We start from the raw sequence: 21,942 nt of genomic DNA, 5'->3' as shown, positions 1-21,942 counted from the left end.
TTTTTAAGATTTTATTTATTTATTTGACAGAGAGAGATCACAAGTAGGCAGAAAGGCAGGCAGAGAGAGAGGAGGAAGCAGGCTCCCCACGGAGCAGAGAGCCCCATATGGGGCTCGATCCCAGGACCCTGGGATCATGACCCGAGCTGAAGGCAGAGGCTTAACCCACTGAGCCACCCAGGCGCCCCAAGATCTCTTAATTATGTCTCTAAATGAAACTCAAATCTGTCTGCCATATTAATTCAGGCAACCCTCATCATCAGCATGGACACTGCAACAATTTCCTAACTAGATCAGAACTGACCCCTCCAATTTATTCTGAAAGATCCATGCAAGTCCTCAGATCATGCTACTCTCTGCTTAAACATCTTGTTCCCACTGCTCTTACTAGAGCGTCTGGATGTCTTAACATGGCTTGCAAGATACTACCTGATTTTTGAAACTTACCCTCTCCCTCACTCTCCAAACTCCAGCTCCAGCTGTTTTTTGTTTTGTTTTGTTTCTCAAATTTGGCAAACTCCTTTTCACCATAGGGCCTTTGCAAGAAGTATTTACTCTGCCTATGGAGGTCTCCATTGTCTTCCTCCTATTGTCTTTCTTACCCGTCTTTCTTATTTTTAGTTCTATAAAGTCTTTCCCTACAACTCCATTTTTTCTTTCTTTCTTTTTCTGGAAGGTTGTATTTTTGAAGATAGTCATAAAGAAGATCTTCATATCACCCAACTTTTGATAGCCTAAGACACTATGGCTCTAAAGGCAACCCAAATAGCCCTAGAAGAGTACCCCCAGGAGAAACAAGTTTGACCTCTATGCCAATATCAAGCCCCCTGACAACGGAGTCAGCCATGAAGAAGACAGAAGACAACAACACACTTCTCTTCCTTGTGGATGTCAAAACCAACAAGCACCAGACCAAACAGGCTATGAAGAAGCTCTATGACACTGATACTGGATGGGGTCAAGGTCAACACTCTGAACAAACCTGATGAAGAGAATAAAGCATCTATTCAACTAGCTCCTGACTATGGTGCTTTGGATGTTGCCAACAAAAGTGGAATCATCTAAACTTAGTTCAGCTGGCTAATTCTAAGTACAAATTCTTTAACAATTAAAATGGCTATAATAGTATCTCCCTTCCCACAAGGTTTCTACAGTGTGAATTTGCTATTCCCACATCAAGAAATAGAATCCAATTTCTTTCTCCTTGAATCTAGGCTGACATTATGACTCCCTTGTTAATCAACAAGAAATTGCTGTGAGTTTTGTTGTGTGACTTTCCAGGCTAGGTCCAAAAATGTCACGAAGTTTCCACCTAATTTTCTTGAGACATGGTCTGGGGGTACCTGATCCCTATGTAAGAAATTCATCTACCCTGAATTTCCACCTGGCTTTTCACCATGCATGGGTGCTCCAGTTGTGTGTGCCATGTGAGCTAGTCCTTTAGGCTCTCCCACCACCAAACATGTGAGCGAGGCTGTTTGGATCCTCTAGACCAGTCCATCCACCAGCTGAGTCCCACGGAGTGACTGCAGTCGATCCAGGAGTAGAAGAATCACCCAGCCACACTCTGACTGAATTCTTGACCCACAGAGTCCATGAGGCATAGTCTCATGTAGTTTGTTATGCAGCAAGAGTAATGGGAACATCTCCACAGTAGCTGTTCGCAAGCATTTACTTATTGGTCTGACACCTTCAAGAGATGAGAAGCTCCACGAGACCAGCTAGTAGGTCTGTGCTGCTTATAATCATGTCTTCAGTAGTTAGCATGGGGTTCGTTCAATAAAGATAAGAGTGTCCCAAAGTCTTAGTGCTGTTTTAAGCTATTTAAAGCTTAACACTGCACAAAGGCTTCTGGGATACCCTGGGATGAAACAAGGGAGAAGCTCTTCTACTCTTGGCCTCCTGTAATGGAATCTGACATCTGCAATTTCAGTCACGAGGAAATAGCTTAAAACTAATTTCTTTCAGACTTCTCAACTGACCGGTCTTACTCAGAATCTTCTACTGAAATGACAAAATATATTATGTTATATTAATATCTCTCAGGAACTGAAGTAATTTGGTAACATTAAATGTCAGAAAGTAGCTTCATATTAAACCTGAAAAAATAAAAGACTGATTAAGGAGAGACTATCCCATATCAATAATAGATAAATATTATTTATTTTTTCAACATCCATTTTAATAAACTCATTAACCTGTATGTGATGATGTTTCTGCCAGTGGATATTAGGGAAATTTACAATAGTTGAACTGATCCCCATTCACCTTAAACAAAATAGAATGGCAAGTACTAGCCTCATTTACATAATTGTTTTGGATTCCTTAGACAGAAATAATTTCCAGGGTTGTATTGTCCAAAAATAATCTGCAATTCAAACTAGAGGCTTCACTTTTTTTCTTTCAACTTCTTTGTGATAAGCATCCAAACTGTCTCATGATGTTAAATCTTGCCTGAAATGTTTTATACATATCTTGGTCTCTTGTTGCAAGATGATTCTGACCACTCTAAAATTAGACTGTGAGTGTGACATCTCTTTATTTCATTAGAACCCTTCTCTGAAGGTATGTGAAAAAGCTACCAACCACAGATTCTTCTCTCAGCTAGGCTTCAAGATATTTTCTTATATAGTCATCTAACATATGTGCCCAATAAATCTAGAATTAAATTACTACATAAAGGCCACTGAAAACATGGATCATATACATTTGACCCTAATGTGGGGGTTAGGGGTACTGAACCCCCATGCAGTTGAAAATGCACATACAACTTTCAATTCTCCCCAAATTTAACTACTACTGTTGATGAGAAGGCTTGCTGATAATGTAAGTATTGACTAACACATATTTTGTATATTATATATGAGATATACTATATTCTTAATAAAGTAAGCTGGAGAAAAGAGAATGCTACTAAGAAAATCATAATGAAGGGACACCTGGGTGACTCCATTGGTTGAGTGTCCAACTCTTGGTTTCAGCTCTGGTCTTGATCTCAGGGTCCTGCGATCAAACTCCACATTGGGCTCTCTTCTCAGCGTGGAGCCTGCTTGAGATTTTCTCTCTCCCTCTGCCCCTTCCTTCTTCCACCTGCCATGCTCTCTCTCTCTAAAATAAATAAATAAATTTCTAAAAAATCGTAAGGAAGAGAAAAATACACTTACAGTACTATACTGAATTTATTAAAATAATCTGCAAAGAAGTGGACCTACACAGTATAAACTTGCATTGTTCAAGGGCCAATTGCAGTTATAAATTCATTACTTTGATTTTCTTTCAACAGAAATGAGCCACCTCAGCTACATAACCTCTTATGCACTCAAAAACAGTCCTTAATTGTGAAACTACTTCTGTAAAACTCTTGAACCTTCTTTTAGTTGAAAGATTTTACTTAAGTAATCTCTACACCCAACATGGGGCCTGAACCCAGAACCCTGAGATCAAGAGTTGCATATTCTACTGACTGAGCCAGCCAGGATCCCCAAACTCTTGAACTTTCTAAGAACTAATTCTCAGAGATGGTTTCAATTAGTATGTAAGTCAGGATTGGTTAGGTTATGCCACCTTAACAAATAGCCCCCCAAATCTCAGTTAATTATTTCTTGCTTATGTTACATGACCAATTTGAAGCAGCATATGCTGTGTGTGTATGTGTGTGTAGGGGAGGTGCCTAATCATTGAAATCACTCAGGGACCTACATTTGACAGAGGTTCTGTCTTGGGATATGTTTCATTAGCTAAAACAAGTTACGCTACTATGATGATTTTCAAAGGCTGTGGACAAGTTCAGGCCCTCCATGAGCCTGGAAGGAGGTAAGAACCAGAATGTTTGTGCACAGGTACGATGAGTACCATGAATTAGAAGGTGACCCTGGGCCTAATGAACAATGAAGCAATCTCTTGTCAATAAGGAATATAAGTTCCAGACTTCGTCACTCTCACCTAAAATTTATTTCCTTCCAATTTTAGTATATGTGCTGCTGAAGCAAGCACTTACCTAAAATTTATTTCCAAATGCCCAGTAAAAGGCAGTTAAAATAAAGCTTCAGATAAATAGTACCTCCTTTGAAAGAAATAGTTGATTTGTGTTTGCTTAGGAAGATAGTATTCTGTATCTGATCGTAGCTCTGTGACTTCAGAGCTAACTATTGTGAGATACTGGATAATCTATGGATTAATTAATTCTCTTAAAGAGGAAATGCTTTGGATCTTGCTACCTAAAATATCATGGGGGAACTGCAGCATCAGCACCACCTGGAAGCCTGCTATAATTTCAGACTCTTAGGCTGTATCCCAGATCAACTCAATTGAAATTTGATTTTAACAAACTCTCTAGGTGACCTGTGTGGTTATGAATGTTTGAGAAGCGCTGGATTAGGATATCTGAGGTAAATCCATAAAATTAATTCTGTATCATGTGTGAAATTCCATAACTGAGCTCCAACATTTAAAAAAGAACTTTCTGGGGCACCTGGGTGGCTCAGTTGGTTAAGCCACAGCCTTCGGCTCAGGTCATGATCCCGGAGTCCTGGGATCAAGTCCAGCAACAGGCTCCCAGCTCTGCGGGGAGTCTGCTTCTCCCTCTGACCTTCTCCTCTCTCATACTCTCTCTCTCTCAAATAAATAAATAAGATCTTAAAAAAAAAGACCTTTCCTTTTTCAAATTTGGATTTTCCAATTGTCACAGGGCTCAAGACTAAAAAAAATTACATTTTAAATCATAGAAACAAAACCTGCTCTACTTAAAAATTGTTATCTTCATAATATTTTGCTTGCTAGGTGGGCCTAATGAGACTGGCACCTTATTTTTTCCAGTCTTGAAGAGAATGGCAGCTTTGTGACATTACTTTCAAGGACCTCAGGGGAGGTCAGATGACACCATGCCAAGAACAACTTGCATGTATCATAATATTAAACAATAAGAAGTTCAGGTCCCCCCTCCCAACACACAAATCTCTTTGGATTATTTATCAGGTCTCCAAAGGCAAACTACTGCTTTGAAACTTTAAGGAATGCATATATTATGACAGCCTAGCTCAGAACCCACCCATCTGGGGGAGAGGATATTATTCCTGGGGATGTGAATGGCACTCCGTCATTACCATTAACACAGTAGTACATATCAGAAGTGATAGTCACTTCTGGGACTTTTTTTTTTTCTTCCTTGAAAACAAGAATATTTCCAAAAAGAATAAAATTGAAGGGCTGAAGTGAAGATTTCCTCCCTAATTTGCAAGGGTAGGGGTGCTTTTTAGGAAGTTTCAGCAAACATAATCTCAACCAGCTAGGAAAAGGTAAACCTAATTTAGTGCTCAACAATAATGCCTGGGTTTGTTTAACGCTTGTTGTGAAAATAATTTCACTCTACATAAATTTCTTAATGTAATTGCCACCTGGGGAGAGAAAGAAGGTACAAACAAATGGTCGTACATTTTGTGGCTCTTAACATAAATAAGCCAAAATTTATCCACCAGTTTTATGACGCGTTTTCCTCTAAACATGGCTCCATCTCAGAACTACTCCAGCAAGATACTGAAAACATTTAATGAGAAACATAAACCACGTACAGATAAGGTAAGTAAACACTTGCGTATTCCAAGTCACTCGGAGACACCTCAGTTATCATTCTTGTAATTTAGATGTCTTGACACCATTTTATTCCCTGTTGTTTGTAGGCATTTTTCTGCTACCCCTAAAATAAACGAGTTTCATCATCAGTAGACACGTAAAGCCTGGACAAGGTGTCATAGCGCTGCCTCTGGGCTTTGTTTGATAAAAAACCTGTTCCACAGGAAAGTAAATCATGTTGCTTAACTGAAATGTGAGTGACTGAACTGAGTCGAACTCCAAGGAAACCCATTTACTCTTCTGTTATTTTTAAAAACACGTAAGTTTTTGACACTGATTCCTGATCTGATCCTCAAGAGGTGAATTTCATTATAAAGGAATGACAGTTCTGTTATAGAACTCAAACTTGTCCGTGAGCCCAATGCACAGCCAGCCAATGTCTTAGACACCGACTCTGAAGCAAAGAGAGCTTTGTTATCAGAAAGGCAGCCCAAGGAGAAGGCAGGGGATCATTCGCAAAGTGTCTTTGCCCAGTTGAGCCTAGGGACAGTTTATATATGTTTGGGGAAGGAGGTGAATACACAGAGGAGGGTGAAAGTTTCCTTGAAACCTTGAGTGGGGAGGGGGTTCCTTGACACAACCAGAGGTATGCATTCTTTCAGAAAATGAGGCACCCTTTGGGACCTGGTGACCAGGTAAGCAGATAAGTTCAATAAAAATGTTAGCATCACCGGATCCCCATCATGTTACTACAATCAGTAGGTAAACAGTAGGAGTAGGAGTGGAGTAGGAGTGGGAAAGGCAAAGTTTATGGTTGATAAGAGGTCCATAAAACATAATTAAGTAGGGAAAAAAAACAGAACATGGAGCTAAGTTAATAACACAATTAACAGAACTATAGTTCTGTTAACGCTTTCAGAGTAGGTCCAGGAACTGGGTGTCCAGCCCCAGCTGCTTTATAATATATCTGACCAAGGTTTAGCTATTATAACACTGTTAATAGAGTTCTATAACCAGGCCATGCAAGGCTTCTCACAAGACCAGAAAAGCTCCTCTCTCCTCTTCATTCTTTTCTCATTCCTGCCTTCAATTACCAGTTTCTCAAAATCATTCAGGAAACTATGGAGGACCATTAACAGGCTATTAGAAAGAGCGGAGCAACTGCCCAAGGACAGGCAAATGCTCTAGCTCTTTTGAGAAGAACCTGGGAAATAGCATGCAGTTGGCATTAGATGATTTCTTTCTCCCAGCGTAATGTATAGTAGCCATTATTTAGTTGTTAATGAAACGCGATGTGTAGTCTGTCTTTGGGTCTCTGTATTTCCTGTGGTATTTTCTTCCCATCTTGGCAAAGTCCGACATTATTCCCTTTTAATAGTTATGATAAGTTCTTGGACAGAAGCACTTGCATAATACTGTCAGGTTATAGCTTATTTTCAGAGAAATAGTTTAGCTATCCTCAGTAGCATCAAACAAATAATTAATGGCACAGATACCCATATTAATGTGCAGGGCAGCTCAACCTTTGTTACTCAGAAATTTAGTTTATATTCTGTTATATTCTGTTTTAGTTTATATTTAGTTTATATTCTGTTTTAACGTGTTAAGGATATGCCCTTCATATTCCCTCATAATTCCTTAACTGAGACAGAACTAGTTATAGTTCTTCTATTACATATATATGTGTATATATATATGAAAATAAGGCTTTTCTGTGATTGTTTATGTCCTATACTTAAGTGCATCTTCATAAAATATCACATTTGTTTAGTGCTGCTTGGTTTTTTCATGAAGTTTCATTCATTCATTCAATATATTTATTGAGTATCAGTTACTTTTCTAGTTACTGAGGGTACTTGAGTGAACAAAGTAGACAAAAACCCCCCACGCTTAAGGAGCTTACATTATTTTCAGGTTGTTCCAACTTCAGGCGGTCTTTTAAAAAACAAAAACCCCCATGTTATAAAACCAACCAATTTGGCCTCTTCATACGTACAAATCATTGCCAGCATTTAGAAATAACACTTATAAAACATTTATTTTGTGTCTGACAGTGTGCTAACCACTTCACATTTAGCTTACTTAATCCTCACAATAGCTCCAAAAGGAGGTATTACTATGGTCCTTAGTTTACAGATGAGGAAAGGAGGCTCAGAGAGATAATTAAGGGGAAGTGTGAAAATTAATAAAGGGAAACCTCACTAAAGTGGACTGGGGAGGCTAGAAAGGGGAATACCACTCAATGTCAATTACAAGAAGAACTGTCAATTACAAACTCCAAAATTAGCATCAATCACAGACCAAAGGAAAGAATCCTCAGTGGGAAAGAATAATCAATTACAGGTCCGGAAAGAAAAAAGATGTATAATGCCTCTCCTCTAAGAAATTCATTACTTCTACAACTCAGCCAATGAGAAACCCTCATTACCCAGATATCTTGCTTTTTAACAATGGACTTTCTTTCAAAACAACCCCTTCCAATTTCCTCCTTCTCCATAAAAATAACATTCCCCTACTGTGTTTGTGGGGTTTGGCTGTACTCGCTTGTCTTGAATTTTACAATTCCCTGTCATTCCCAAGTAAACCCACTGCTGGTAAAGTAAGTTTTATTTTTAAGGTTATCGGAAGATACAAGATGAGATTTCCCTTGGCTCTTAACAACCGCTTCGTATTTCAGATGATACTTTACATACATTCGATGAATATAAGAATAACCGCATGTACTTTTTTGGATTCCCATTCAGCTAGACATCAACATCAACAATTTGTATTATCCAAGAACAATCTAGGCATTTTGTGAGAAAAGATGGTTAGAGTGGTAGGGGCTCCCCCTCTCCCCCCCAGTGAATTTAGGCAGATGATCTTAGGGGTGCTTGCTTGGCAATTATTCGAGGTGGTTGCCTTACCAGGTGAGAGAGAGGAAGCAAGACATAGTTCCCTCAGCTTTGAAGCCTCAACCTGAGTTCTTCCGGGATTCAAGCTCATCAGCAGAATGGTAAGAAGCGTTCCCTCAAGAGCATCAGTAATCAGAGGACCCTTGGGGGACGTACCAGGGGCCCTCAAGGTGATGTTAAACCAGAGGCCTCCAGAGCTCTGAGAAGGGCGAAACCAGGGAACCTTCCCAGGGGCTGCCTATAAAACTACACAGGATCTGGAAAGATGAAAGGCACCGTCGCGTGGGGTAAAACTACACAAAGTCGTGGCTGGGTAAGGAATCACCGACCTTCCCTATCGCCTCGCTGCACGACCCCAGGATTCCAATTTAATCCGTTAGGTTCCTACAAGCTTCTTGCTCCCCAGCCACCCTTCCCGCCCGCCAGGTAAGCGCATGTGCAGAAAGAGTCCCAGCAGCCGCCGCTGGAGCTAGAAGGCATCGATCGACTCTGAGCTCGACTGCTGGACTTGTCGGCGATTGATTGAGGTGCGTGGTAGCGTAACTTCCGGTAGCGGCTCCGTTTCCGGCTTTCGGTTCATTGGGAACTGGCCTAGGCCTCTGGTGAGTTGGAACGCGTTCTTCTTCGCTGTTTCCCTTCTCCGGGTTGTGGGTCGCCGCTCGGCCGGACGTCGGTTTGTGGGAACAGGGACTGGACGGGGCTCGGTGCTGGGGATGGCGTCTGTTTGCTCCCGAGTTCGCGGAGGTGTTGGCGAGAGGGTGGGGGTGGGGGTTGGAAACTGACGCGCTGGTCCTTCTAGGCCTCCAAATCTAGGAGAATTGTCTCTAGTGGGAAGGGTTGGGGTCGGCGATCGTTTGATCTCTTCCTGGGGCTTTGGTCGAACGTGCCTGTGGCTGGAGAGGCGGGAGGCTCCCTTTGGACTCCAGGTGCCTTGCTCTGGTCCACACCACCCTCAGACCTCGCGGGAGATCTTGGAAGAGCCTCCCTTTTGAGAACTCCGCCTTCAGTTTGACCTCTCACTTTGGTCTTGTCGTTTTCGCGACCCCAGCCCTTCCAGGTTAGGGGATCGCAAATCTGAGAAGCGTTACCCTTCACCTGTTCCGCACTAGTGCAGTCCTTCTGTAGGCTCTTTCCTTTTCAGGCTTCCTATACTGTTCGCACACAGTGGATTTAAAATTGGTGAAATGAAGGAATATGAGGGGCACCCACGGAAATAAAACAGGGTCACAGTTGGCAACTAAAAACGGTTTAAAAAATGAAATAGCGAAGTGAGTGTGAAAGAAAAGTTCAAAAGACGAGGAGAACAAGGGTGGAACCCCAGGCCTGCTGTTTATTAGCTAACGGTTAGTCTAACGGTAGGCAGACAAGTACTTTACATGTAGTAGCCATTAATAACAGCTACTCGAAGTGCTCCATGCCCATTGGAGAGCTGTGCCAGATCTTTATCTCATCTAGTCTTCTGAGTTCTGATAGGTAAATGCTGTTATACCAGCCCCATCTTACAGCCGTGGACCTGAGATTAAGGAACTTGTCTTCAGTCAAGCAGCTAGTAATAAGCATAGATAGGATTTGAATTTAGAGGAGGTTGGTACGAGAATCTGAGCTCTTAACCATCATGTCATACTGCTCTTTCTGAATTCCATAATTTCAAGTCTTTTAGAGTTAACCTTCTAGTCAGGACAGCTGGTGATGATGTGTATAAATTAAGTAACTGTAGGAAAGCACTTTTTAAGTGTACTCAAGAAGTATTGCTGGGCAAACTTCATTAATATGTTCTCTTAATGATTTTTAGTGGGCACACGTTTGTTAGATTCTTTCTCATTTCCCTTAAAGCCTAAAACATTATTTTAAAAATAATTTCATTAAGTGGGGTGCCTGGTGGCACATTCAATTAAGCATCCAACTCTTGAGCTCAGCTCATATCTTGATCTCAGGGTTTTGAGTTCAAGCCCTGTATTGGGCTCCATGCTGGGTGTGGATCCTACGTAAATAAATAATATAATTTTATTAAAAAAACAAAAGGTAGGGATGCCTGGGTGGCTCAGTCATTAAGGGTCTGCCTTCGGCTCAGGTCATGATCCCAGGGTCCTGGGATTGAACTCCGCATCAGGCTCCCTGCTCAGCGGGAAGCCTCTTCTCCCTCTCCTACTCCCCCTGCTTGTGTTCTCTCTCTCACTGTGTCTGTCTCTGTCCAAAAAAAAAAAGTTATTTTGTTAGGCAAGTGAAAAAACTATTGTTCGTTGCAAGTGAAAGGTAAGTATAAAAATAAATATATTGGGTGAAATGTTATTAAAATCTGCCTCGGTACTGGTGCTCCACCAAGTTTTGAGCTTGAGAACTGTTGTTTTTGTTTAAAAAGGAGGGCTAACCCAGGTGCATGGGTGGCTCAGTCATTAAGCATCTGCCTTCAGCTGAGGTCATGATCCCAAGCTGAGGTCATGATCCCAACATTCTGGGATTTTGTCCCTCATGGGCCCCTTGCTCATCGGCTACCTGCTCATGGGGATTCTGCTTCTCCCTCTGCCTCTGCATCTCACCCCTACTTGTACTCTCTCTCTCTCTCTCATATAATTAAATAAAACACTAAAAAAAGGCCGGGGCCGGGGAGGCGCTAGCAAGTGCTGGAGAAGTTTTAAAGACTACTCACGAACTGGTATTTTCTGACATTTGGGAAAGAAAATTTGAGATGAATTTGAAAATTTGAAAGAAAATTGAGACGTTAATAGTCCCTGTGTTATGATAACACACCACAGTGTGAGTTAATGCTCCCTGTTTATAACAGAATATTTACTGTCTCCTTAGGCAATTTGAACAGTTTAACTCCAGACATGGATATCAGACCAAATCATACAATTTACATCAACAATATGAACGACAAAATTAAAAAAGAAGGTAAGTGCTTTTAAAAAACGTTTGTTCACAACCAAAGTGCGTTTAATTACTAGCGTCTTAAAAACTGTACTGCTTCAAAGCTTCTCATGTAGTAATCTTTGTCGGTACCTGAAATAATAGCTTGTTCCTTTTGTGTGAGAATTTTAAGGCTTTTTAAAAACAAATAGGTAAGGACTGAAAATTTGGTGAATGTGTTTTCACTCATAGATAAAGTGGTTTGAAACAACTTTTAAAAACTAGATGGCCAGTAGTATAATGTGATTTTATTAAAATATGTAACTTTGTGTAAATAAGTAAATGCATGATGGGGGATACTCAGCAGTATCATTTTATGAAGAGTTTTGTCATTGTTTCACAAATAAATTGTTTTCCCCTCTGCTTTTGCTTAGAGTTGAAGAGATCCCTGTATGCCCTGTTTTCTCAGTTTGGCCACGTTGTAGATATTGTAGCTTTAAAGACGATGAAGATGAGGGGGCAAGCCTTTGTTATTTTTAAGGAACTGGGCTCATCCACAAATGCCTTGAGACAGTTACAAGGATTTCCATTTTATGGTAAACCAATGGTAAGGCAGTCTTACTATTTTAATCACTGTTAATGGTATGTTAGGTTTGTAGATACACATTTGAAATTATGGCTGTTCTTTCTGCTTTTAATTATATGTTAAAGCAAGTTTGGGTTTATTTTATTTACACATTTGTGTTTCTAGAAACACAGTAATAGTAGAGTTTATAATTCACTAGTTTATTATAGTTCAGATGGGCAAAAACAATATATATCTAAGTGTACAATGTTTAAAAAATAGTGGCAGTATTGGCAATATTCTCATCTCAGAAGAACTGTAAGTTAACTCAGAAGATGAAAAAGAAACCTTTGTAAACTTGTAAAACAATACAGAACACAAAAATCGTGGGTCAAAGAGGAAATCAATATGAAGTTTCAGAAAATAGCATAGCAAAATACGTATCAGAAGCCATGCAATCTCGAAAAAGCAGTGATCTAAGAAAAGTTCAATAGGTTTTAAAGTCCTAGGTTGTTACTGATGAATAAACGGTGAGCAACAGTGAAATAGTTATGCATAGAAAGTACTAACCTCAGGAATGACCTGAGATTCACATTTAGCGGCTGGGTGAGGACTGGATAGTGAGAGGGCTGAGAGGGACTAAGGAACTCAGTTAGGAGGCCACTGTCTAGATATTGTTGGCACGGCTTCACTTTGCCAACTAATTATTTTTAATCAATGGAACCCTGTGTACCTACAGAGTACCTTGGGTACAGATTCCTCGTGCTTTTTCCTGAGACTGGAATGGAATGAAAAGAGACCTTGAGGAAAGAGCCAAGGTCCAGAGTTTCCAGGCCCTGGATCTGATTCTGCCATTGACTGGGTGTGTGCCTGTGTTCATTTTCAGTACCTATAAAATGCAAGCAGATTGGCTATCCTTTAGGCTAATTCAGAGGTTATCAAAAACTTTATAAAGGACTGGGTAGTAAATATTTGAGGCTTTATGGGCCACAAACAGTTTCTGTCATATATTCCTGTGTCTGTGTGTGTTTTTTAACAACACTTTAAAACTGTAGGAAAAAACAAAGTCCGTAACCTATGGGCCATACAAAAACAGGCCATGGCCTGGGTGGATTTGGCCCATGGTCTGTAGTGCAGATTCTGGTCTAATCCCTTTATTTTAGAAATGAAGAATCAGGCACAGAAAGGTTAGTTGCCAGTCTGGGTTATATTATTACAACTGATGGCAGTACAAGGCCTCGAAACTTAACCTGACAACCAGTATTACAGTTTTTCCCCCCAAAACTAGGAGTTGGCACACTGTCCTAAAGGGCCAAATAGTAAGTATTTTAGGCTTTGTGAGCCAGATGATCTCTCCTGCAGCTGTTTAACTCTGTCTTTATGGCAGCAGAACCAGCCATAGATGATGTGGCCGTGTTCCAGCAAGACCTGATTTACAAAAATAGGCAATGTTGGCTCTGTTCAGTGGTTCAGGCCATGGTCAGTGGCCTTTATGTAACACATTGTTTAATTCAGGAGTGGGCATTTTTTCTCTATTACTAGAGCAAGTTTTCTTCTCCTTTTCTATCCAGTTCCCCTTTTCCCATCACTTCCCATCTGATGGGCACCAGCTGTGTGGAAAGGCCCACCTCAGAAAACTGGGATTGTGCCTACATATACTCTTTTTAATAAGTTGGAATTTCCTAAAACAAGTTTGTCTGTCTTAGTAAGTATGAAGAAATAGTATAATGGAGAAGATTGCAGTTGGCAGGAGCATAAGATTTGGGTTTTAGTTTAAATCTAAATTTACATTAATATGGAGGAACAGTTTCGTCCTGTAGAGGATTTTGTTTTGTTGAGTTGAGATGACAAGTTTGCATGCGCTGGTTACTCAGATACAGGAAAGCTAGAAATTGTTGGCACTGGCTTCACTTTGCCAACTAATTATTTTAAGTCAATGGAAAAAGTCCAGTGGACTAAAAATGCACTGAAAGTATTTTATGAGTTCCATTCTCTGCCTTCAGGAAGGCTTTCAAGGCAGGAAGACTGCCAAATTTCCAGCATCCTGGAAGAGGAAGAAGAATGTTCTTTGAGCTGTCTTGCTTTGTGTTTATTCAGGTGGTTTTAGTTGCTCTTTTGTTTTTACTCCCAACATACCAGATCAGAAGTAAGCAAAATTTGCTGTAACTTGGAACTCATAACAAAATTACCCAGATTCAAGGATATTTGGTTATTTAATGCCAAAAAATGCCTCAGTAAAGTAGAACCATCTTCCTAAATGGCTTCTGTTATGAAACCTTTGGCATAAATGTAAACCTTGCTCCTTCTCTAACCAGTGGGTGTACTTTTTTATCCCTTATGGGTATTTAGTCTCGACCAGGGTTTCTCAGCATTGATACTTTTGACATCTTGACCTGAATAATTCTTGTTGTGGTGGTCTATCGCCTTCATTGCAGAGGGTTTAACAGCATCCCTGTACCACACATGCCAGTAGCATGACAACCCAGACTCTCCATTCAGAGCACCAGTTGTCCCCTATGGACAAAACCACCTGTGGTTGAGAATCACTAGTATAGACCAGCCAGCTAAGAATGATGCCTGGGATCAGAGATTTTCACAGGTGACTCTGTCATAAGGACAGGTCACCCAAGATGTGTTCAGGTCAGGGAGAAGGTTGAAGACACAGAGGAGATGGCAGGGAGTCCTTGGGACTAAGTCAGTTAGTCTAAGCCTGTCCTTCTGATTAGATGATGACATGCAAAACCAGCAGTTGCTTACAGGGATAAGTCCACTTAGAAACCCTGTGGTACAGCAGCCCAGAGTAGCCAGAGAAAGCTGTGGGTGCTGAGGTGAGGCTAGGGTGCTCCTCTGTTGTTTCCCCAGCACACACATCTCTAGGGGAGAAAAAAAGAGACTTCGTTTGGTTTAAGCAAAATTAAGCAAAATTTTCAGACTGAGATGCAACGCTTAACTCTGTAAGGCAGTTTTAGATAGTCATTTGTAGGACTCTTGTGTTTTGGTATAGGCGGAGAGTTGGTTTCAGCTCCAGAGAGGAAATGTTTCCTGGAAATAGAAATTGCAGTTTGCAGGTAGATACGCCCTAGAAAACAGTTTAACTCTTAGCAAAAATTTGGGTGATTGGTGTTGAATCTAACTGTGTGATAATGCTTTAGGTCAGGGCCCTGCTACTCGAAGTGTGGGACCCATCATCCACTTTGTGCCTATTAGAATTGCGAATCTTGGGCCTCACTCAGACCTACTGCATCAGCATCTGCAGCCTTCCATGTAGTTAGAATGCACGATAAAATTCACGAAATGCTCTCCTGGACTAGGGTTTTTAAACACAAACCTCTTGTCTCGCTGGCATACTGCTCTTGCTGGCCTGGTTGCACTAGCTGAGATATGCCATTCTTTGTTTCTATTCAAAGCATTTTAAAGTTTAAGTTGTTGCCACTATTAGTCATTTTATTTAAAAATCATAGATTGGATTCAAAGGGAAATCATTCTCCATCTTTAATACTTTACTTGTGGAAATAACAAATTCCACATGATACATTCCACAGCTAATCGACACATCTTGACCCCTTAATTGAGAGTCCTTACCAAGGAGTAGACAGCTTTCCAGTGCGTTTTTCTCTGTTTCATAAAATTGAGAGAACCTGTGGTGCAGATGTTTCACAGTTCTGTGTTTCCCATATGAAAATCTATGGGTCTGCTTCTAATAAGCATAGTTGTCTAACTTTGTCTAAGTTGTGAATCAGAGATCACAATTTATTTTCATTTGGTGCTCAGTGTATTTAACAGATTTCCTTAGGGGTGTGTTTAAAACTGGCTTGTAGTGTATTTATGTAATGAAATTTGAAATATTAATGAAGAGTATAAACAGCCTTCAGCATAATGAATAGTAACCGTTTCCAAATAATTAAAACAGCGAATCCAGTATGCAAAAACAGATTCTGATATAATATCTAAAATGCGTGGCACTTTTGCTGACAAAGAAAAGAAGAAGGAAAAGAAAAAAGCAAAAACTGTGGAACAGACTGCAACCACTGCAAACAAAAAGCCTGGTCAGGTGAGATGAACATAGTTCCTAGGTTTGTTGGGTGTAAAGAACTTGACAGAGATGTCCATTTTCCACTTAAGGGATGATTTTTGGTTGGGGCGGGTATCTGTATGTGCCTATGTGTGTTTAAAAGGTGCACTTTCTAGAAGCTGGAATTGGTTGAGTTCTGGAATTCCAATATTTATCTTTAAGCCCCAAATTAAATATAAACCTTTACATATGCAGATTTATATTAAACAGTTTTATTTGAATTTGTATGACATTTAGTTCCATCATTCTTCAAAATATATTAATATCTGCTGGATTCTCAAGTTCTACTGCCTGCCAGTAATGCTGTAGATACTATCTTTAATCTTGAGTGCTCCACAAAGCTGCTTTCTTTGAATAGTTGAGGGATTCAAAAATCTAATTTGAAATAAAAGTGAGATTATCATCCAAAATGTAGTTACTTTTGGACTGAAAGTGATTAGAAATCAGTTTCATGAAGTATAATGCTTGACTTTTGTCTAATTGTTTTTATAAAAAAAAAGGGAAAGACTGGTTCTTGGTTTTTCATATATATTTCTCCATAATTTTAAAGGTTAGAGGTTAAATTTTATGATAGTCTTTAAAATTTTGGACTAGATCTTTCAAAATTAACTGACAAGTTAAAGTTTGACTCAGATACAGTGTAAATTCTTAACGTAAAATTAAATGGAATAAGGAATATTTTTAAATTAATGTGTTTTTTTAAGATTTTAATTCCAGTAGGGTTAGAATAAGTGGTGTTAGTTCCACGTGTATAGTATAACTTCTCTGCATGACTCCATGCTCCTCACGATAAGTGCCCTCCTTATTCCTTGTCCCCTATTTCTCTCATCCCTCTCTGCATCTCCTCTCCGATAACCATCAGTTTATTCTCTGTAGTTAAGGGCCTGTTTGTTGTTGTGTCTCTTTCCCTTTTTATTTTTCCTTTATTTGTTGGTTTTGTTTCTTAAATTCCACATATAAGTGAAATGTATGGTATTTGTCTTTCTCTGACTGACTGATTTAGCATTATGCCCTGTGGTTCCATCCATGTTCTTGCAAAAGACAGGATTTCATTCTTTTTTATGGCTGAATAATATTACCTTGTATATATACACCACATCTTCTTGATTCATTCGTCTATCGATGTACACTTGGGTGGCTGTTGTAAATAAAGCTGCTGTAAACATTGGGATGCATGTATCCCTTTGAATTAGTGCTTTTGTATTATTTGGGTAAATAACCAATAGTGTGATCACTGGATCGTGGGGTGGTTCTATTTTTAATTTTTTGAGGAACCTCCATACAGTTTTCCAGAATGACTGCACCAGTCTGTATTCCCACCAGCAGTGTACGAGGGTTCCTTTTTCTTCACATCCTCACCAACATTTGTGGTTTCTTGTATTTATGATTTTAGCCTTTCTGACAGGTGTGGGGTGACATCTCCTTGTAGTTTTCATTTACATTTCCCTGATGATGAGTGATGTTGAGCTTCTTTTCATGTGTCTGTTTGCCATCTGTATGTCTTTGGAGAAATGTCTGTTTATGTCTTCTGCCCATTTTTTAGTTGGGTTATTTGTTTTTTGGGTGTTTCATCAGTTGGTAATATACTTTGGATACTTAACCCTTTATTGGGTATGTCATTTGCAAATATCTTCTCCCATTTAGTAGGTGGTCTTTTAAAAATTAATGTTATTTTTATGCAGTAATTAAAATTATAATCACCTGTTGCTTTTTTAGAGCAATCAGCAATTTAACTATTTTCTATTTCTTTTGTTTAGGGAGCACCAAATGCAGCAAATACCCAAGGAAATTCAACACCAAATCCTCAGGTAATCTTTGTTTCCATGTGGTGCTTCCTTTTTAAAGTAAAATTATAAACCAGTAATATACAACAACTTGCCTCTCTCCAAAAACTGAAAAAAAATTCCTTGTATAAGACATTAAATTATATAACATTTCAATATAGAAACTCACGTCTCAAAACATTTTAATTTTTTTAAGGGGGTAAAAAATGACATCTGACTTTTATTCCTTTCTTTCCATAATGTTTCAGTGATGGAATACAAATGACAGATTTTAAACTCTACAAAGGCTGGGAGCGAACATTTTTATTTTCCCCACAGTATGTACAAAGCCCAGGGCTTTACAGACACACAGGTTGGGGAAACTGGCCAGATGAATAGGCTGTCTTTCCATACCAGTTGCTCAAAGCACTGAACTGTCTTTTCTAATAGAGCAAGGTGGTTTTATAGTTACCCTTGCTCTGGCTTCTGAGAACAAGTATATGTCTCTTTATATATAGGTTTTAGAAACCTCTTAGCAAATCTCCCCTGCTGGAAGCCTCAAAGATAAAGCCTTAATTAGATATTGATGGTTTCCCCTTGGTTCCTTGGATGCTTAGAGTCTGACAAGATTCTTAAGTCCAGAGAATTCCTTACACCTCAGAGCTTTTCTTCTCTGACTTGAAGTTTTGTGCATTTTCCTTTTATTTTATTTCCTTTCCTTTTATTATCCACCTCCCTCCTTTGGAGTCTTTCAGCAGTTGTAGTTCAGTTTACAAATGCCAGCACTTAATTCTCTAAGCCTTAAACGTCGTCTTTTCTCTTCATGAAAGTAGCCTGAATACAGAGAGGCTCTTAGGTACAGGATGACCCTGTCCCTAGAATTCTCTATAACTGCAGCTTAGGGTGTCAGATAACTAGTTTAACATCTAATAATACTTGTTCCATTTGGTTGTAACTAGATGCTCTGTAGATCCTATTTACTTGCAGACAGTATTAAAAGTCACCAAGTAGTAGTGACTTTTACTCAAAGTGGTAGTTCTAAATTTTCTTAAATGCTGGGAGATTGTAAACAGTAACTGAGGATTGAAATCTGAGTGTTATTGGGGTAACCAGCTGGAGTCGGGCGACACTGCTGCCATTTCTAGCTTTGTTTGGCTCTTTCGTTACGTAATCTAGTTGACAGTCTTTCCTGTACAAGTGACTCTGGATGCTCAAAACTTAAACATTGTTTTAAATACTATTAAATACCTTAACCTTAATAAAATTTGTAATTATCCAGATCTGTATGAAGTGACTTGAATGTCTCCTTAGTTGCTGTTAGGTGTATGTTTATTTCTCTGGTGTCACTGTGTTTTAGCTTTAGTGTTTGATGTGGTGCTACATTCATAATCTTTAATAAACTGGAATGTAGCTCTCTGAAGTGGCTTGCTATACTTTTTATACTTGAAGCTAACTTTGCCTTTTTTCTTTGTATTAGGTCCCTGATTACCCTCCAAACTATATTTTATTCCTCAATAATTTACCAGAAGAGACTAATGAGATGATGTTATCCATGCTGTTTAATCAGTAAGTTTTTCATAAACCAGTCTGTTCTGAAAGCCTCCCAACAGGACAAACAGCTCTTCTGTGGGTTGAATCCTTTTGTGTATCACGACAGTAATTCCTGTAGCTTCCTTGATTTGGTCTGGGGTTAATGATGTAAGTTGAAGCCAGTCTGTAGATTTGGCAAATAAAAAGCTGAATTACCTCTAATGTTTGAATTATTCTAATTGATGAGTAAAACAGAAAACAAAGCTTTGGTACAATGACAAAATTGAACTAGCTTACATTACACTTACACTTCTTTCGTGGCATTATTAATTATATTTTAGACTCTTTGAGCCTCTTCAGGATTCTTGGTAGGATATGATACTTTTCCTAGACCGGCATTGGGAAGTTGCTGATTTAAACACTGAGCATTTATGTATTTGATATCCTTTATATATTTACGTGTATAAATTGTTTCTCCTCTTGCAGGTTTCCTGGCTTCAAGGAAGTACGTTTGGTACCTGGGAGGCATGACATTGCTTTTGTTGAATTTGAAAATGACGGACAGGCTGGAGCTGCCAGGGATGCTTTACAGGGATTTAAAATCACACCGTCCCACGCCATGAAGATCACCTATGCCAAGAAATAACATATTGGATAGTTGTCTTTAAAGGACTTGGTGTTGTTTATAGTGTTTGTTTTGATAACATTTGGTCAGGCCATTTTTTAATAGTTGGAGTGAGGGGGGAGTGAAAGTGAAATTTTTTGTGAATGATTTTAAAAAATACCTAGTCTTTGTTTAGCCTTAGTGAACTATGAAATATGAAGACCTCAATTTTGTATAATAAACTTCTATTTGTATTCTTTACCTAATACTTCTTTTATTCCATGGTCCTATCACCAAATGTTTATGCTAGTCTGGAGCACCTCTTAAGGAATATAAAACTGGGGGGCGCCTGGGTGGCTCAGTCTTTAAGCGTCAGCCTTCGCTTCAGGTCATGATCCTGGGGTCCCGGGATCAAGCCCTGCCTCAGGCTCCCTGCTCAGCGGGAAGCCTGCTTCTCCCTCTCCCACTCCCCCTGCTTGTGTTTCCTCTCTCACTGTCTCGCTGTCAAATAAAATCTTTAAAAAAAAAAGGAAATATATGAAACTATAATTGGATATTTTCCTAGTATTATTTTGGAGCAGCTAATGGCAAAGAACCATTGAATTTTTTTTTTTTTTTCAGATTTTATTTGAGAGAGAATGTGAACAGAACAGGGGGAGGGGCAGAGACAGAGGGAGAGAGAATCCTCAAGCAGACTCCCTGCTGAGTACGGAGATAGAGGCAGGGATGCAGAACTCAAGCCCAGGACCCGAGCATAAGTCAGACACCTAACTGAGCTACCCAAATGCCCCCATTGAATCATTTTAACAAAAGGAGAATTAGATCAAGCCCTTCATTAGATTTTTTTTGTAATTTTTTTTTTTCATATGGATTGCTCTGTGTGTGTGTGTGTGTGTGTGTGGTAATGGTAAGAGTGTGTGTGTGTGTTTGGTGTTAATGGTAAAAATAATTGCCTTAAGTGTTAGAAGAAAATGAGACTTGGACAGGAACCAAATTTGAACTTGTGTTCTTCAAATAAATGAGTATAATTTGCTGGTCGTAGGCATTTCACAAAGGTTTTCATTCAGCATTTAATTGGTTAAAGGCCATCTAGGAGTAACATGTTTTCTGGGAAAACAAGGAAAGAGAATGCTATCTTTGAACTTCCTATTTCATGCTCCTATCCTCTTGATGCAGAATTTTTCCTAAGGAATACCTGCTTGACTAATCTACGCTCTTCTTTAGGAGGGTTTCCCTCCAAGGGAAAGAATTTACAATCTAGAAAATTTTTTAAGATAAATAGGCTGACTTGTAAAAAATTGCCAGTTCTAATCTTAATACCTCTTTGTAATTCTCAAACATCAGTGTCTAACTCTTAAACACCAAAGCTCATTTTCTTTAGCATTTGATTCATATCTAAGGCTGTGATTCAGTCCCCTGCTAGTAAAACCATGGGCATTTTTAGAAGTGGACAGTTTTGCACCTACAGCACACATAAGTGACACTTGATAATTTTTTCATATTTTTCTTTGAATATTTCCTTGAATAAAGGTTTGTATTTTTATTGTAAATGGGATGACTACTTTTAGACTTATGTAGATTTTTGTCAGGTCACTCTTCCGTATACATAAGGAGGAAAAAGCAAAATAGTTTTTTATTCCTGAAGCTGCCACATTTAGAATCTCTCTCTCTCTCTTTTTTTTTTTAAAGATTTTATTTATTTGAGAGAGCACAAGTAGAGGGAAGGACAAAGGGAGAGGGAGAAGCAGACTCCTCACTAAGCAGGTAGCCTGACAAGGGTTGGATTCTAGGACCCTGAGATCATGACCTGAGCCAAAGGCTTAACCAACTGAGTCACCCAGGTGCCCCTAGAGCCTGACTTACTGAATAACTTATTTGCCAAGTTTATGTTTGCTTGTAAAATGTATTAAGAATGAATTACTAGAAAAAGGACCATGCTCTTAAGATGTTCGAGCAGTGCTAGTTGCTGTTTAATTTTCTAACTTCTTACTCTCATTGACCGTCCTTGTCTGAGAAAAGGTTTCACAGATGCCTCTGCTTTGAGTGTCTGTATGAGTGGAAGTAGAAAGGTCTGTGTAGCTGGAGTGGGGTGAGAGTGA

At 39.3% G+C, this 21,942-nt stretch overlaps 1 protein-coding gene and 1 long non-coding RNA gene across 4 annotated transcripts; one reads left to right on the top strand and one right to left on the bottom strand.

Annotated features, from left to right (window-relative positions):
* Positions 1–202: 202 nt before the first annotated feature.
* LOC125109206 (uncharacterized) lies at positions 203–8,874 on the bottom strand. 2 transcript variants are annotated; one of them, XR_007130152.1, is made up of 3 exons: positions 8,475–8,874; positions 5,568–5,692; positions 203–2,004 (listed from the first exon to the last, which is right to left on the bottom strand). It is a non-coding gene; the product is annotated as an uncharacterized LOC125109206 (long non-coding RNA). The 2 variants fall into 2 exon arrangements; XR_007130153.1 differs by having other exon boundaries at positions 5,615–5,692.
* Positions 8,875–8,993: 119 nt separating this feature from the next.
* SNRPB2 (small nuclear ribonucleoprotein polypeptide B2) lies at positions 8,994–20,104 on the top strand. 2 transcript variants are annotated; one of them, XM_047745971.1, is made up of 7 exons: positions 8,994–9,064; positions 11,265–11,354; positions 11,744–11,916; positions 15,785–15,925; positions 17,704–17,754; positions 19,187–19,275; positions 19,726–20,104. In XM_047745971.1, exons 2-7 carry the CDS (start codon positions 11,291–11,293, stop codon positions 19,883–19,885), a joined length of 678 nt encoding a protein of 225 aa, XP_047601927.1. In that variant the 5' UTR covers positions 8,994–9,064; positions 11,265–11,290; the 3' UTR covers positions 19,886–20,104. The 2 variants fall into 2 exon arrangements, with proteins under 2 accessions (XP_047601927.1, XP_047601928.1); XM_047745972.1 differs by having other exon boundaries at positions 9,041–9,064; positions 11,269–11,354.
* Positions 20,105–21,942: the final 1,838 nt, after the last annotated feature.

Source organism: Lutra lutra, chromosome 9, assembly GCF_902655055.1.
Source record: "Lutra lutra chromosome 9, mLutLut1.2, whole genome shotgun sequence".
Lineage (NCBI taxonomy): Eukaryota > Metazoa > Chordata > Mammalia > Carnivora > Mustelidae > Lutra > Lutra lutra.
Note: the sequence above shows the minus strand (reverse complement) of the source record. Positions and strands in the feature narration are given on the sequence as shown.

Bases quoted from the DNA above. Each gene is read 5' to 3' on its own strand.
- SNRPB2 (XM_047745971.1), top strand. From the start codon at position 11,291: ATGGATATCAGACCAAATCATACAATTTACATCAACAATATGAACGAC. The intron at 17,755-19,186 runs GTAATCTTTGTT...TCTTTGTATTAG, and splicing joins ATTCAACACCAAATCCTCAG to GTCCCTGATTACCCTCCAAA. The intron at 19,276-19,725 runs GTAAGTTTTTCA...CTCCTCTTGCAG, and splicing joins TTATCCATGCTGTTTAATCA to GTTTCCTGGCTTCAAGGAAG.